Source organism: Rattus rattus, chromosome 3 (genome assembly GCF_011064425.1).
Source record: "Rattus rattus isolate New Zealand chromosome 3, Rrattus_CSIRO_v1, whole genome shotgun sequence".
Classification (NCBI taxonomy): domain Eukaryota; kingdom Metazoa; phylum Chordata; class Mammalia; order Rodentia; family Muridae; genus Rattus; species Rattus rattus.
Genome location: NC_046156.1, coordinates 54,466,390 through 54,484,408, shown reverse-complemented (window position 1 = coordinate 54,484,408; position 18,019 = coordinate 54,466,390). Strand labels below are relative to the sequence as shown.

The 18,019-nt window shown below is 49.9% G+C and overlaps 1 protein-coding gene across 1 annotated transcript in view; it reads left to right on the top strand.

The window, feature by feature from the left end:
- Positions 1-269: 269 nt before the first annotated feature.
- Syt6 (synaptotagmin 6) overlaps positions 270-18,019 on the top strand; it is a 56,798-nt gene continuing 39,048 nt past the window's right edge. The window contains exons 1-3 of the mRNA XM_032897599.1: positions 270-474; positions 10,132-10,480; positions 12,043-12,604. Of these exons, the coding sequence (XP_032753490.1) occupies positions 312-474; positions 10,132-10,480; positions 12,043-12,604 (1,074 nt within the window). The 5' untranslated portion in view covers positions 270-311. The remainder of the gene's footprint in view (positions 475-10,131; positions 10,481-12,042; positions 12,605-18,019) is intronic.

Genomic DNA, 18,019 nt, shown 5'->3' with positions numbered 1-18,019 from the left:
GGCCCAAGGTCACACCCGCAGCGATGGCACCACTGGCATTGATACTGCAAGGTGTGGGACAGCGGGGTTGGAACCTGCCCGGACTTAGGCAAGTCCCTGAGTGTGGAGGGGGCGGCCGTGAGGCGCCAGACTTGCCAGCTGCCGCGGGATGCCACGTGAGGGGCGGGGACCCTGCGGGGAAGTGATTAAAAGCAGAGCCGAGCCTCAGGGGGCCGCCGCGGGGAGGGTCTTTTGGGGGCCTCCTTGCCCCGCCCCGGTCCGGCCGCGGCTAGAGTTCGAGTCACTGCTCCGCAGGCCTGAGGATCCGGGGCATGAGCGGGGTTTGGGGGGCCGGAGGGCCTCGGTGCCAGGCGGCGCTCGCGGTCCTGGCCTCTCTGTGCCGGGCCCGGCCGCCCCCTCTCGGGCTGGACGTGGAGACTTGTCAGAGCTTCGAGCTGCAGCCCCCGGAGCAGAGTCCAAGCGCGGCCGACTCAGGTACCGGGAGACCCAGGGCCCCTCCACTCCTGGGTTTTCATCTCGGTGGCCTCCCCTGACCAAGACACCAGCCCAAGCACCCCAGAACCTTGAAGTCTAGCTCAGAGTTCCAGTCTGGGCCAGTCCCCTGGCTTACCGCCCGCAGGGAGAGATCCCAAGAGGACCCGGGAGGCGAGAACCCTTCTCCTCCCGGGTCACTAATTACGAGAGCCCCGAGATGCGGCATCCTTGGGGCCTCAGTTTCCCTTGTGTCTCTAGGCTCATCCCTGGAGCGATTGGCCAGGGTCGGGGAGAAGTGGAGACGTCCTGGGCACGGAGGAAAGCCTGTGTTCCCGGGGTGGGGGTGGGGGCGGCCCAGGGTCTAGGGACCATCAGTGACTGGGTGACGGCTGGTCGAACCACTGGGCATGGGAAAAACTTGCGTCTGCAGCTGGCACGCGGTCTTTGTGTCCAGGTCTCTCAGCAGCGAGTGGCTGTCTGCGTCTCGCCGGGGGGCGGGGGGCGGGGTGGGAAGAGTGTCGTGGCGTACCCCCCACCCCCAGGCACCCCTATAACTCGCTTCCTCGGTCTCTCTCTGACTCACTCGGACTCCGGGCGGGTGTTCAACTGAGCCGGTGCCTCTCACCGACTTTGCCAGGCGGGAACCTCCTGCCCCGGCCGCACGGACCCTGCGCCGGCCGCAGCCCCGGCGGCCGCCAAGTCTAGGCGGCAGCCCGAGCCGAGTCGAGCTCACCGGAGCCGGTGAGTCCTGAGCCCGAGCCCCTCGGGGACCGGGTCCTGCGTGCAGCCGCGACGTCTCGCGGGAGTCGCGACAACAGGGGTGGCGTGTCGCGCCCTGGCGGCGGGAGCCGCGGGAGTGTCCGCGGCGTGGCAGCCGACCGGCCGGGTATGTACCTGCTGCACCAGTCTTTGCCGCCAAGCTCTCCTGCTGCAGCGGGATCCTTTGTCCCGCAATTAGGAGGGTACGGGACAGAGCAAGTATGGGTCGTGTCCCCTCGGAAGGAAGGGCCCAGGGTCAGCCCGCGGCCCGGAGCGAATGCGGCGTTGGGGGTGGGGAGATCCTGCAGAGACCCAGGCGTTGGAGTTCTTTGGGGCTCCGCAGACTCACCACACCTTGTCCTCGACCGAGACCCCGACCGGGACCCTAGTGGCTCTTGGCCTAAGCTTAAATGGGAGTCGCTTCGTGGTTCCATATGGCTGGGGAGGGAGAGAGAGGTGGGGGCCGTTAAGGTCAGATACGTGGTCTTCCCGCACCTCTCCAGGGACAAGTTGCCAGAGACCAGAGGAGTGGTACCCGGTAGCAGGTGCAGGTCGGGTGAGCTCCCAGTGGCCTCAGATTCCAGAGCGCCTTTTCCATTTGAGGTTAAAGGTCAACGATAGAGGGAGATTCTGGGTTAGGAATAGAGGCTGTGAGGGAGGAGATAGAGAGGGTAGGGGAGGCTGTACCCAGCCTTCTGTGAGTGGAGCCCACCTCTTCTGTAGGAGTCATTAGGGATGCTGCTCTCTCTCTGGCAGTCTCTGACACTGTTTAATCAATGAATTGACGACTGCAGTAGAAGAGACCAAGATTAGACATAAAGAACTTTTGAGAGTGGGACAGTGATAAAAGTTGGCTCTGCCTCTTCGGGAATCTCAGAGCAGATTAGACTGACATTAGACGCGGGTCCTCTGGTGTATCTCTTTCTACACCATGATGCTTCCAAGACAGCAATTCCCTCAAGTCAAACAGTCACTCCCTACCTTCCCCCATTCCTGAGCTCCCTTCCTCAAATGCTCCATCTGCAGTGGAGTCTTCCTCCCTGGGCCTGACAGCTCAGAATACGGAGGGCCAGCACACATCTTTGGAGTTCTGCCCTACTATCTGTCCAAGGCAAGAAATGTGGTTTAGGGTGGGGTGTGTGTGCTGTGAGTACATGTCGGCAGGAGATGCTGGTAGTCTGATTCCAGAAGGATTCCTTTAACCTGAGCAGCCCGGCTGGGGAGAGTGAGGCAGGCGACCAGATGCCTTCAGAGTGTGATTGAGTCGTATACCCATCCTGGCTCAGGGGAGCCTTCACATGGTTACTGCATCCGTCACAACCCCCAAGAAATCCTAGGGCCAAGGTAGAACGAGAGATGCAGGTAGACAGAGAACTGGATCACACCACAAGAAAATGGCTCTGGAACTTTGGGGATTTAGGTGAGCTCTATGTCTAGAGGAATGTGGTGTTCAAACCAGGGTGCCAGACCTCCCACCTCCCAGCCTGCTCCTTGCACCCCAGAGACTCCATCTAGGATCGATCCTCCAAGCAAAGCCACGTTAGATCTTTTCATCTGTACTTGTATGAGAAAGGTAATGCACGCGGGGAGAGTATGATCAGCTCCTTTCCCATCACGTCTCCTCTCCTCGCCTTCTGCGGCTCTTACGCCTCTAGCTCCTGGGATTCCCAGTGATACCCCGAACTCCAACTCAGATTCCACTACCGTTTGCATTAACCTGCCCACGGGTCAGGTCTGGGCAAGGAACTGCATCAGAAATCTCCATGAATCGGACTCTGACTTGGAAACATCTGTGCTAAAACCTCCCAACTAAAAGCACACCCCCTTCTCTGAAAACCCCAAGGATAAAACGCCTGCTTTCTTCCTGATGTACTACTCCCCAGAGGCCCATACATGCAAACGGTCACCAGCAGGCCTCTCCTGCCATTTTTCTTGTGGAGGTGAATGAACTCTCTGTGCAGTCCAAGTTGCAGTAGAAATCTAATCGTGTTCTAGAATGTGCAGGAGCCTGAAAGCGAACCCAAGCTGACCTGTGCCTGGTGCACAGCCCGGAGTGGTGGCTCCCAGCCTGCCTATGGCTCAACATGCATGTGGTGCTTGTTAGCTTTACTAATGACGCCAGAGATGGTCTGTGATCCAACCGCCTGGCTTTGAAGCTGGCCTTTTGCACCCCAGAGAATGTTTCTTTCTTTTCTTCTTCTTTTTTTCTTCCTGTGTGTGATGGGAAATGAAGCGTACACTTCTCTAAAAGCAAAGTCCCATTTCTTCATCTGTAGAATCAGATGCTCTCTGGCTCCTTCTAGATGGAAGGAATAGACATTATGTTTACATTCATGGAAGAAACGTGCTAGCTACCCTAAGGCGGGATGGTTCTCCATGCCTTAACTTTTATTCTTTCTTGATTTTTTTTTTTTGAGACAGGATCCAGCCATCTAGCCCAGGCTGACCTCAAACTCATAAGAATTCTCTTGTATCAAAGTACAAATAAGCATGTAGAATGCACTTCAAGTGTCTTAAAGTCCAACACCTAGCAGTTGAAGACCATTCTAGATATCTCTGGAAGTTCTCTCCTGCTGGCTCTGAGAGGACCAGGCGGGGCGGCTTGTTCTAGAGGGCTTCATTTCCTTCGAGCTCTGCGCAAACACTGTGTTTTCTGTTCTTAATGCTCAAGCATTTCTCTGTCTTCCTGGCCCACCGAGCTGGGGCTGAGATATGATCAGGGCTGACTTGAAGGCTCAGGATCAGGCCAGGCTTCTTTGCGGGTGGCCTTGGCTTGGGTTGAGCATGGTAAGAAGACCTGATTGAGCTCAGCATCACCTCTGCGGGTTCGGCCTCTAATTTTGAGCTTCTTAGGACACGGAGTCAGAGCTGAGCCAGCTGGGCGTCCAGTCCAGACACCGCAGATTTAAATGACACCCCATCCCTCAGCTCTCTCTTTGGGGCACTGAACTCTTTCTCCCCCATGGAATCCCATACAGCTCTCTCCCCTCAGGAGTTGCAGTTATAAACTGGGGAGAGACTGGCTGACTGGGTCTCCCCTTCACCACTCCAGCCTTAATTCCCCATTCGAGGGGACCATGGGTAGAAAGGTAAGGTGACCATCTGCAATGATGATGATGATGATGATGATGATGATGACGACAGCTGAATTAGTGCCTAACCTCCGTCCACCATAGTATTCTACATTAGCTTCTGCTTTATGTCTGACTGCTCTAATGAAGCAGGCACCCAGTCAAACAGCTTTGTGAGGCCATAATTAGCCCAGCATTGTCTCTCCTCATCATAGGTTTATTTTTTTTTTCAGGAGCATTAATTCCTTCTCTGTTTGGACTCTGCTAATTATCCCCATCAGTAGGTAGCTCGGCTAGGCTCTCTAAAGAAGAAAAGGAAGCAATGGCCCTCTGCTCTCCCTCCCCCAACTCTGAATTTAATTACACCCACTTCTCCTAATAAATTTACAAGCCACAGCACGGCTTATTATTAATGGACCATGTCTGTTAGCCTCAGTAAGGACCAGCTACTGTTCTCCCAATACAAGCTCTCTCTCTCTCTCTCTCTCTCTCTCTCTCTCTCTCTCTCTCTCTCTCACACACACACACACACACACACAGGTATTCCTCAGGGATATCACTGGACGGGACTTTTCAGGAGCAACTGCTACTTGAAGAAGAAAAGTCAGAGTGGAGGTTAGGTACAATCCAATTGCAGGGATCTGCCCAAGTTTAAAAGATCAGATCAAAGAGTGAAGAACTCCCTCACCTTCTTGAGATTCCAGGAAAGAAATATTTCCCTGACTCCACCGGTGCAGCTCTGAGTCTGCAGAGCCTCAGCCCCGTCTCCAGTTCCCGCAGATGCCTGGTTTAAAAGCTGGGATTTTGGTATCCGCGAGCCCCACATTCAACTCCCAGCTCTTCTGCTTAACACACTGCACCCTTGAACAAGTGACTTAGTTATCATCTCTACACTGTTTATCTGTGAGAAGTGAAATGGATTTCTTCAGGAGGCTGTAAAGATTAAATGAGATAATATAAAGAAAGGCACAATGCTTGCCGCATAGAAATGAACAGCAAATACGACCATTAATATTAATATGAATGGTTCTGCCTGGAGTCTCTTCCCTCTCTGGACTAACTGCTGTTCCTTCCATGGTTTTGGACCTCTACATCCCTTATTGTCTGGTTTCTGAGCTGTGGTTTATTTGTGTCTCCATAATAAAGGGTGTGAGGGACGCACACAGCCCGATGGGTACCTGTGGTTTGGAGGGGCTAGCAGCAACTCCAGGCCCTGGGCCAGGCTTCTCTGATACTGGAGTGAGCTGGGAGCTGGTCCTTTCTTTGCTAACCCTCTCTCCAGTTTGTCTTTTCAATTATAGTCTGTTAGCAAGAATGCCTGTGATGGTTACAAAATGGATTTCCCTGACATCGGAACCCATTAGAAAAAAACGGAACAATAGCAAGTGATCAGAGCTGCTGATGAATCCTAACCCCACGGATGCCGGGAGGAGGAGGGGGCCCAGTCTGCCTCTAGAGAATGAAGTGTCACCATGGAAGATAAGCAGGCCCTGGGGTGCTAATTAATAACTTAGCATTTCTGAATAAGAAAGGAGGGCCACAGGCTATCACCCTACCAAACAGTCTTATTTAAGGTGACCAAGCAGGCCTACCCTGATGATCTCTGGGGGGCGGGGTCTTCACGTCCCAGGAGGGAAGAGGGGCCTGAGGCCACTCTGCCACTTGATCTGCCACGCTCTCTGATCCAGGGTCTCCCTTCTGTACCCCAGAGGCCTAGTTGTACACAGCAAACAGCTATACTTAATCACAGAAAAACAAAACAACAACAAAACCAAAACCACAAAAAAACCCAAACCCTGGGAGATAGTAGCAGCTTATGTTTGAGGGACGTTCTCTGCACATCAGGACTGTGTTTAGTCCTAGCCTATCTGGTTTTTATAGTGATCCCGTGAGGTAGCAAGCGCCATTAGAAAGCAGTATAGATGGCATGTATTCTGCAGACATCTACCCTGGTGCCCACCCGAGATACCGCCTGTGTTTCTTCATACCTTGTGAGGTCCAGCTCCCCAGTGAGGATTAAAGCCATTGTTCCAGGCCATGCCCTTGAGTTCGTAATCTCCCGAAGCCACATTGTTCCTCTCTCAGAGGTGGCTTGACAGCTACTGCTTCCCAAATCGGACTCCTACAAGCAGGCACTAGAGTTCAGTTTGGATCTGTAGTGTCTGCCCAAAGGCCCACACGTTGCAAGTTTGTTTCCTAAAGTGGGAGGGGGCGGAACTTCCCAGAGATGACGACTACTGACAAGTCTTGCATCTTGTCCGTATAGGGGTATCAGGACCCCAGTCCCTTGGCCCTTCTCTTCCTCTCTCTTCCTTCCTGGTTATGACGTAAAAGGTTTGTTTTCCCCACATCTCCTGATGTGTGACCATGAGCCAAACAGTGGGACTGAGAGAGCACAGAGGGAAGGGTCTGAAACTGTGAGCCAAAAATCAATTTTATCTTCATGAGCCGGTTACCTCAGGGGGACATAGCCACAGAGAGATGACCGACATGGTGGTGAAGGCTGGCTGAGGTCAAGCCCTCCCCGAGTTATTTTTAATTATTCCTCTATGATTATTGCTTCCTCTTTTCTGATTCCTCTCTTGCTTTTTTCCTTACCACTTTATGCCTCCTGTCCATATGGATGAACTCTTGATGTCCAGAATCTAATTCTCTTTGCATTGTCTGCCTGCGAGGTGACAAACCAGGCTCTCCTAGTCCTGGGAGAAGATTCTCCAGGCATGGAATGGCCCTGCTGTTCTTGCATAACCAGTATTGAGTGCTAGGGCCTGGTTCCCAATAATCCATGCCTTCTGCCTTCTCTAAGCATAGTGTCAAGGGAACAGCAGCTGGAGGTCACATGGAGAAGCAATTGAATAGCAAGCACATGAAGAAAAAAAAAATGAATCCCCTGGTCCCTTCCCTGCCTTTATTTCATTTATGAATTCATTTTTTTTCAAGCTGAACATTTAAATGCACTCTGCACTCTCTGAAAACCCCTCACCTCCTCCCTTCTCATTAACATTCTAATTATTACCAGAGCAAGTAAAATGTATGATCAAAGGGAAGCATGGCCCTAGAAATACCTTTTGTTTTAAAGTGACTCAGTGCAGAAATGGGCCCAGAGCAGCGGTAACAAAGGACAGATACAAAGGGTTCGGAAATGGTCAGGCACTTAGAATACCGACATTCATGTCTGCTGTAGCTTTTCTGATGCACCCAGAAAAGGTTAGGGGCTTGGAGAAACAGCCTCCAGGACATTTAGACCATAACTGTACAACAGAAAAAATCCTGAATTTAAGTACTTCCAGTGTGCGTTTATCTGTCTCCAGGTTATATACATGTTCTACCAAAGTGATATTGCTGAGCTGTGTGGATGAGGATGGGCCCACCTCACTCCCTGTGTGACCTGGGCAATCTATTAATTCTCTAGGTCAATACCTGTCTCATTAGAGAGGGTTACATGATTGAATACATAAAAAACACTTTGCTATTGAACATAATGACGTTGAATAAATTGACTAAATCTAATAATAAAACATTTATTACTATCAACCTGTATATGAAGTCTTGACTATTTATATAACATGATAAATATTATAATATCTTGCAAATTTTTTTCTCCTGGGGCACATGCATTCCTCACTGGAGATCTGGTTGGTACTCTCCAGAGCAGTAATTCTCAACCTTCCTAATGCTAAGATCCTTTAGTACAGTTCCTTGTGCTGTGGTGACCCCCAGCCATAAATGATTTTCATTGTTAGTTCATAACTATAATTTTGCTACTGTTGTGCATTGTAATGTAAATACCTGATATTTGGGATATCTGATGTGTGGCCTCTGTTCTGAAGGGGTTGCTACCCACAGGTTGAGAACCACTACTCTTGGGGAAGACTTAGTGCTAACAGCTAATACTCTCAGCCACAGAACGGCTCTGAAGTCTCTGTGTTGGGCTGAATAGGGGCAGAGGTGGTGGGAAGGTACTTGAAAACAATTTCCTTTTCACCCCTTTTCAGAGAGGCCCCTGGCTGTTGATCCTGGCAAGGACTGGACAGGGAGCCAGAGGTAGTGGTGGCTCCTTGAAAGGTTGACTGGGGTTCTTAACCTCAGGATGTAGGGCTGGCTTTACCCGAGATCTGGATACAATAAAAGTACCTAGTGGGAGCCAGGCATTTTGCCAAGCCTAGCTCTGAATGGAATCTGGCGTGGTTGAACTTACATAAGGAAGAATTGTAATTCATTCATGTGTGCCTGCTTATGTGCTGGTTCATGGCTTATGTGCAGGTTCATGAATGAAAGCATAAGGCCACCGGAACCTATAGGTGTCTAGAGTTTAACCTGGGACAAACAGGTCACAGCAGTAGAAAGAATAGGATGGTGGACTCCTGGGCCCTGACTAACCTGTGGCCTCTAGGCTACTGTTGCCATCTCTCAAAGGACAACCTTACCTTTGTACTTAGGTAATTCTACAAGTCCTAAGATCCATAAAGCAATTGGCAGCTGGGCCAGAGGCTCCAGCCTCCAGGTCTGCAGGACTAGCAGATACTAGAATGAGAGGTTGAGCTGATAGGATACCTCCCTGCCGAGGGAGTCACCCATCTGCCCAGGGCCAGCTAGCAAGTCTTGGCCTCTTCCACAAAAGTCAGACATCTAGGGAAGTGACAGTTAGGGACTTCCATAGCTTCTCATTCACCATGTTAGCCAAACCAAGTTCCTCGGCTGGCTCCTCCACAAGTGATCATGTGACAACCCTGCCCAGCAAACCTCTGGCTCAGAGCCTCTCCACCTCTCCCTTAGGCTCAAAGACTCATATCCTTTGAGAGGAGGAAGTGGGACAAGAGTCTTCTTACCAGTTCTGTACACAGGGAGACATTCTACACAGCTCTCTTGAGATGATGGACACCCCTGGGTCTGGGCAGGGGCGGGTTAAGGCTTTAAGTGCCTGCTTCCAACCCGGGCACATGGCTCACAAATACTAGATTTACAGCAAGGCTTCCAAAGAGCCACCGAATGGAAGACAGTGATGGGAATCATTTGTATTTTGTACTTAACTTTGACCTATATAGACCCTGGTAATCAGATTCCAACTTAATACAAGAAACCACTGAGCCTACAGCATGCAAAAAACTCTAGGAAAACAGAAGTCAGCAGCCTGCTTTTAGGGAAGGGAGGCTGCACTCCTCTCTCTGGAGGAAATCAGGGTGTTTATTGAATTCCTGCTAAGTCCCAGGAATGAACAAGGATGGAGCCTGGAATGAGACTCCATGCTCCCTCAGAAAAGGAGCATGGGTTTGCCAGCACCTGCCCCTACCTCAGAGGCTGTGTGGGGCTGTGTGCAAAGATCACTGTTGGGGGCTGGAGATAAAGTTCAGTGAGAGATCACCTAACCAGGGCAAGGCTCTGGGTTGAAAGGAAAAGTGAGACCCTGCTAGAGATCTGGCCACAGTAAGCGCTCTAATAGAAATTCAAACAGCATACAAATATGAATACTTCAGGAATCTGCACGTTTGTTTAGAATCCCATTTAAATCACTGTCCCATCCCTGGGCACAAGCCAGGAGCAGTAGGGCAAGCTGCCAGTGCTCCTCACTATGGTAAAAGGTGGGGGCAGGGTGATACTAAAGCAACCAGACCGAGGTGAACGCCAGGCTGCAGACAGTTGACAAAATGGACCATCAACGGTCCAAGCCGACTCTTCTTCCCGTGTCTTGGCAGCTTTGCTCATAACCGTTCTTCTCTCTTCTTTCGTCTTTGTCCCTTCCATGGTGTGCCTCCTTCCAATGCCTCCCCTGCTTATCCCCACCTCTGTGTGTCTCTGTCCTGCCCTGCCTGCCTCACGCTGAGGGCAGGCACCTCTGTCAGCCTCCTCGCCGTGGTAGTTATTGTGTGTGGTGTGGCCCTGGTGGCAGTTTTTTTCTTTCTCTTTTGGAAGCTGTGCTGGATGCCCTGGAGGAACAAGGAGGCCTCCAGCCCTTCTTCTGCTAACCCTGCTTCAGAGATCCTCCAGAGCCCCAGCTCCAGAGGCAACATGGCGGATAAGCTGAAGGACCCCAGTGCCCTGGGCTTCCTGGAGGCAGCTGTAAAGATCAGCCATACTTCCCCAGATATCCCAGCCGAGGTGCAGATGTCGGTCAAAGAGCACATCATGCGCCACACAAAGCTGCAGCGACAGACCACAGAACCAGCCTCGTCTACCAGGTGAATGGTGTGCTCCTTACTTCCTAACCCCGGTGCAGCCATACTTCCTGATACAGTGTATCAAATGGGTTCCAGCCCCTAACCCAGGTACAGCCATACTTCCTGATACAGTGTATCAAATGGGTTCCAGCCCCTAAGGATCAAGGCCCAGAGCTAATAGTGTATGTCCTTTGAGGTGTCATCCGAGCTGCCAATCAAGAAGGGGAGGCTGCATCAGGATAGGTGTGGGGAAAGGGGAACCTTCAAGGTGAGATGCTGTGCATGTGCTTAGTATGTGAGAGTGAATATGAGAACACAGACCAGACTAGAAGCTGGCTTGAGAGAGCTGAGAAAAAGTAAAATTTCAGACACGGGAGAAGAGTATATGCAAAGGCCTAGAGGCATGAAAATTCACGATGCATTAAGGGGTAGGTGAGAGTAAAGCCTCGTGGCTGTGTCATGCACTAGAGGTAAAGCCAGAGAGTCCAGGCTATCGAGAACAAGGATTTCTTCAAAGCCCTTTTGAGTTCCCTACAAGGCAGTAGTTACATAACATGGCATCATCTAATTCAAAAGCATACCAACAACAGGCACAATGGCTGCCTGCTTACTCTAACTCCAAAAACAGCTTTAAAAGACACGGAGAGATGTGTTTCCTCTGAATTTGAGAACCTTGTACATGCCTGGGTCCCTGCAGTGCGTTCCTTCAGGCTCATAGGCACCGATCAAAGGGAAAAGATGTGTAGTGTTCAGAGCAGAAAGCAGGGCTGAGGGTGCTAAGGTGCCGCAGGCTGACTTTGCCGTATGGCTTTGGGCGAATAGCTTAAAGTGAGCTATTTCTCACTTTCCTAAACTATACAGCAGGGCAAATGACTCTGCTAAGGCTGTGATGAGGAACTACCAAAGAATCCACGTGAGGATGCTGAAAGCGAACACACAAACACAAGTTTCTTATTGTACACCTGGCTCTGTTTTAAAGACTTTGTATCTATTTTACCTTCACACAATCCTCTGCAGTTGTTACTTTTATCGTCTTTATTGTTATAGTGCAGAGAGCTTAATCACTTGCTCAAAGTAGCAGGATCAAAATTAACCTATGTAGTCTATCTCCTAAGCCAATGCATTTAACTGCTTGACTGTCTGCTGGATGACAGCAGTGGCAGCAGCAGCAGTGGTGGTGATGGCGATGGTGACAACGACCACGATGATGGTGGTGGTGAAGGCAGTGGGAACGATGGATCTCCTCTTACTGAGGCTAATGCTTTAATGGGGGAAGTAATCATGCTTACCAGGAAAGAAACCTAGAAAGCAGATGTCAGGAAAGCAGGAACAATGATTAAAACAATGGCTAACATTTATTGAGCTTGCCGTACAGCAGGCACCATTCCAACTACTTTACATATATTAAGACACACAGGGCTTCCAACGACTTCATGCACAAACTGTATAAAGAGGAGAAGTGGGGTCAATGAGAGGGAAGGAAGGAGCCCCACAAGAGGGATGAGGAGCCAACAGGTCTGCCTTTATCCTACTATTCCCCGGAGTCCTGATGCATGTTGCTTGTGCCTCCTGTCCTCTACTAGACACACGTCCTTCAAGCGCCACCTGCCACGGCAGATGCATGTCTCCAGTGTAGACTACGGCAATGAGCTACCGCCAGCCGCCGCTGAACAGCCCACCAGTATTGGCCGTATCAAGCCTGAGCTCTACAAGCAGAAGTCAGTGGATGGGGATGAGGCCAAGTCTGAGGCCGCCAAGAGCTGTGGGAAGATCAACTTCAGCCTCCGCTATGACTATGAGAGTGAGACCCTGATTGTACGCATCCTGAAGGCCTTTGACCTCCCTGCCAAGGACTTTTGTGGAAGTTCTGACCCTTACGTTAAGATCTACCTCTTGCCTGACCGCAAGTGCAAGCTGCAGACCCGGGTGCACCGCAAGACGCTGAACCCCACCTTTGATGAGAACTTCCACTTCCCCGTGCCCTATGAGGAGCTGGCTGACCGCAAGCTGCATCTCAGTGTCTTTGACTTTGACCGCTTCTCCCGCCATGACATGATTGGCGAGGTCATCCTGGACAATCTCTTTGAGGCCTCTGACCTGTCCCGGGAGACCTCCATCTGGAAGGACATCCAGTACGCTACTAGTGTGAGTACAGTCCTATTCCCTTGGCTTCCTGAGCATTGAGTTCTGGGTTGAGTAAGATGTCTTCTTAGCACTCTGACCCTCTAGAGATACACAGGGAACTATGGAAACGTCCTAGTGACCCAGTTTACTATGAGGAAGTTCTTGAACTCAGCCTAGATGGGATAAGGAAGGAAGGAAGGGAATTTGTGTCTTCTGATTTTGATTGTAGGATATGGGTCTTTCTCTCTGCTTGCTAAACCTTAAGTTGGTTATCTATACATCTATCATGTTATATATTCTTTTTAATTGAAGGGAAGTCTATGCTGAACTAGTCAGTAGAGTCTAGTAGTCGCTGCTGTATTTTCGAAGCTTGGAATTGGTGATCAAGACCAGACTGTGTTAGTCAGTATGAACAAGGTCATGCTGAAGTAACACACAACACTGGGAATTTCTGGCTTAAGACAACCAAAGCTTATTTCTTGTTGGCGTTACACATGTTTCACAGCTTGCCTGTGGGTTCTACTGGGCCTTGTTACCAAGGGACTCAAGCCAACAGAGAGAGACCTTATTTCAATGTGTGCTTCTACAGCTAGACATCAGCACGTAGAGGCCACAGCAAGGCATGCAGCATTCTTTAAAGCTTCCAGGCAAAAGTGACATGTCACTTCCACTCATATTTCATTAGCTGAAACAAGACACATGGCAATTCTCAATGTCAACAAGGCAGGACAAAGCCGTCCTGCTATGTCCAGAAGGAGGGCTCAGCTACTTATGAACTGCAGCACTCATTTGGAGCATGGTTCTCTCATTAGACTGGGAGATGCAGGAGTCTAGCCTAAAAGAATGGCCCCCAAGTCCACAAACCAGGGCTGATATTGGCCTGCCCATAATCACCTGAAATTGGTCTGGAAAGGTTTCAAAGAATTAAGGTTTAATTTTTTATTTTGCTTACTTAATTTTTTTTTTTTGAGGTTTAGACATCTAATCTCGTGTATGCATGTGACTGTTGGAAGGGAGGTTTTTTGCATGCTCATGGAATGCCTGCAGAGACTTGAAGAGGAGCTGAAGTAAAAGAAAATGGTAACTGCCCAGCGTGGGTGCTAGGACCTGACCTTAGGTCCACTGCAAGAGCAGCGCACTCTTAACCACTGAGCCATCTCTTTTGTCCCCTTCAAGCTGGGCTTTTAAGAGAAGGACAAGCTTGGCAGAAGGACCTAGTGAGGCCTACCCAGAACCTCTGTTCACATGGAGAGCATGAGATGGTGAGATTAAAGCATCCTACAGATGTAGTGAGGTTGGACCTCTATGCACCCACCTGTGTGGATCGAAGTCTGCAAAGGTATTAACCAAAGTCCAATTGGCTTGTAGTGCTAACTGCTTGAGTGTCTCCTTGGATGTTTCTTGAATTGTATACCTTAGCAGAGATGACCACATGCATACGAACCCTATGTTTGGACACTCCATACTTGATATCATTGTGTTGAATTTGTGAGAAGAGGTTTTGGGGAAAGCAGCCGCACAGTGGTTGATTAAAATGCGGTATGTTCATAGAGAAAGTTGATGGACTTTACTTTTGCCTTAGGAAGGCTCTCTGGGGCACGCCAGGCTCATAGTTGGAGATAGCAATGTTTCAGTGCCTTCCCAGCTTTACTTTCTGGAAATGCCATCCCCAGGAGCAGCAGAGGCAGTCAGCCTGGTCAGCAGACAACCTGGGGTTGGGGCTGGGGCTGGGCTAAACAGTAGCAGCATACCAGAGTGGGCCCACGAGCTCTGCAGCATAAATCACTCTGAAGTTTACATCTGGCGCAGCCCTTCCCTGTGGTCTCTTACAGCAGGGCTTCATTATTGTGGCTGCACATGTGGAGGATAACTCAGTTCTCACAGCAAGGCTGTGGCTTAGGGTGGGGAGCTCTGCTGACCGGGGGCTGTAGTCTATTTTGTTCTCTGTCCTTGCCCAGAGTCACCGCCTCCATATCCTCATCCTGGAGTAGACTGTGCCTAAGTACACCCCTCGCCTGTATGTAACTATGTAACTTTCCACATCCTGGAATGTAGCTGTCCCCATCCTGGTCCTATTGTCCCCTCCCCCCCCTGTCAGCTTCAGAAGAAGGCAGGTCCTCATTAGTCAGTGTGAATATAGCCTTCTTCTATTGCCTTATCCTAAGAGGACTATGGAGTGGGGAGGGGGGAGCAGGAAGAGGGTGTGGCTGGGATAGAAGGCAACCTTTGTAACACACAAGAACTTAAAGTCTATCCAAAAAGACTTTATACTCAGAAGCTGCATAGCAGGCCAGAAAGTACCCTTTACTGATCACAATCTCCAAAGCCATGACAGTGAAAGACAGTAGGGAAGCGCTCCCAACCAGAGCACTTGAGTTAGGTGGGGAAGGATGGACACAACCCAAGACAGGAGCTGTGGGACGTATTCCAGGTCAGAAGCAGAGAGAAGCCAGCCTAGGCATTTCCAGGGGTGCAGAGCTACGTGCGTACCAGGCTCCCGGGACAGCCTATTCAGGTGAGTACCATGGAGACTCTGCAGTTCAAAGCCTCACCAGTCTCTATGGGCCTGGAGAACTGGCTCAAACCCTACAGATAAGAACGCAAGCCAGGCAAGGGGAGCTGCTGCAAACAGGCTGGCGTTTTTACCTGTGTTGTGATGTTGGCTGTGAAAATTTAATTATTTGGGGACCAGGGAGACCAAAGTCACAGTCACAGGGAATGACTGAGCACTAGGAGCATATGAAATCCAGTAGCTCGTGAAGTGTTGGGGTGTGGGAGGCTGGCAGATGAATGTAGGCAACAGCCAGGTCCTGTTTTGCCCTTGTGCCCAATTTTGTCCTCAGAGCTGTACTTCAGACCTGAACTTGGAACATCAGTGTTCCTGCTCCAGCCCGGCTGGTCCTTCAATATGGCTGACAGTCCTGCCTTGGTTTTCAAGGGCTCTGTCTTACTTTGATTCCCATTGCTCTGATAAAACACTGACCAAAGCAACTCGGGAAGAAAAGGGTTTATTTCAGCTCACAGCTTACAGTCCACTGTCAAGGGAGGCCAAGGCAGGAATCCAGAAGCAGGCACTGAAGTACAGACCATAGAGGAGTGCTGTTTACCGGCCTGCTTTTCATGGTTTGTTCAGTAAATACAACTCAGAACCCCTTGCCCTGTGGTAACACTACCCACTGTAGGCTGGGTCTTCCCACATCCACCTTTAATCAGGAAAATGCTCCACAGATACACCTACAGGCCAATCTGATGAAGACAATTTCTTAATTGAGGTTTCCCCTTCCTGTGTGGCTTTATGTTAGATTGACAAGAACTAACTACTGGGCCTGGAGAGATGGCTCAGCGGTTAAGAGCACTGACTGCTCTTCCAGAGGTCCTGAGTTCAATTCCCAGCAACCACATGGTGGCTGATGGTGGCTCACAACCATCTGTAATGAAATCTGGTACCCTTTTCTGGCCTAGACATACATGCAGGCAGAATGATGTATACATAATAAAGAAATAAATCTTGAAAAACAAATAAAAAGAACTACCACAGGCTCTGTTACACAGACCTGTCTGCTACATTCCTGTCAGACCAATCCACCTTTAAACCCTTCCTGGAGCCCTCTTCCACCTTCTGGTGTCACAGCAGTCACCTCTCCCATGTGTTTCCATGTCCCCAAGGTGCATCTCACATCATAGTCAGTATTGAAAGCCTCCTAACCTAATGGAGGAGGATTCAGGAACAGCTGTGTCCATAGTTGACTTTCTACTGGAGTTGAGTTGGGTTAACCTGGGAAGGTTTCCTGGAGAACTTCCAGTCATTTTTTTAACAGTAGGTACATCCAAATGTGGGAAGGGACATACTATGCAGTCGCCCAGAGTTCAGGTACAGATTGTTCTGGGGAAGTGAAGAGAATAACTGGTTAGACCATCTGTACTGGAACAGAGGGACAGTGAGTCACAAGTTGAGTGGAAAGAGAGGTCCTGTGAGCATGGAGGATTAGGATGCTCTGTGACCATGCCATCCCACAAATGCTATACCTTGGGCTCCTTGGGAATCACATTCAGCCCTTGCCTGTAGAACCAGGCTGGTCTCTTGTCCCAGGGCTGGCTCGAGCTGGTTAGAAGTAGCAAAGCCTGACCATTGCCTACTTTCTCTCAGCCACTGAACATGAAGCTTGAGGGTAATGAGAGGGAGGTGAACATCCGGGTATTCTAGCTACACAAGCTGAAGTCCCAGGGCACCCTGGCCTCCAGCTATACACAGCTGTGGCCTCTGGGAGGATGAGAAGTAGGCAGACAGGATATGCTAAGGCAGTTAGAGCCCTCAAGTCTTCCAGTAATTTCCAAGACCAGCCTTGGGAAAGAAAACAAGGGAGTTCATGACATCCATTTCAGCCAGAGGCATGACTCTCCCTGGTTCTGTGGCCTTTACTCCTGCTGGCATGGGGAGAGTCCCTGCTAATCTCTCAGGCAATCCTGGGGGGTTGCTGCTGTCTCTCCAACCTGAGTTCCTATTGATTAAACTCACCCAATCCTTCCCTCCTCCCACTCCTACCCCCAGTCTCATTATTTCTATATAAAGCTGTCGATTTATCATTATAATAGAGCCACTGTCAGTGGGTTCACTAACATCTCTGTAGTCTTGTAGTTACTGTCACAGAGGCTTCAGAGCCCAGTGCATGCAACTACCTCTGTCAGTCACCGACCCTGCTATAACTGGAGTCATAAATATGTGGTGTTTGGTGGTGCCAAGTGACTTGGCTGTCTTCCTGCTTTCCTAGGTCTCTACCAGAGGTGTGTGTGTGTGTGTGTGTGTGTGTGAGAGAGAGAGAGAGAGAGAGAGAGAGAGAGAGACAGAGACAGAGACAGAGACAGAGACAGAGACAGACAGAGACAGAGAGGATGGGGGATATTTGGGTTGTTTGGGGTGTAGGGGAAGTAAGGAGTGGGGGTGTACAGCAAGGGCTCCTCTCTCCAGGTGCCAATCAAACTTGTGTTACATTCTACGTTCTGTACCAACCTGCTCTAAGACCTTGGGAGTGTCTAGATTGTGACTCAGTTTTACTATCAACAGACTGGGAACAATTTGTCTTTTCTGGTCTACAATGTTAATGTAATTCCTGAGCTACTTAGGGTGGCACTGGTCCCAAGCAGCTTGCTTGAACCCTGTTCTTCTGTGTTTTTCCCACTGACTCAGCCTGTGGGCCACTTTTTCCCCATTCCCAGGCCTTAGTATCCACTTCAGTGCAGACCACCTGCCATGGGGTAGTTATATGTTACTAGAGCACACCCTTCCACAAACACTTATCCAAGACAAACATATTCATGCATATTATCTCTGTATGCATGCCCTTAGTACCAAACTCTCTATACATTGTGATAAAGTTAAATTTATACATTATGCACATTAACAGATCAATAACAATAATAAGAATATATCACAATAAA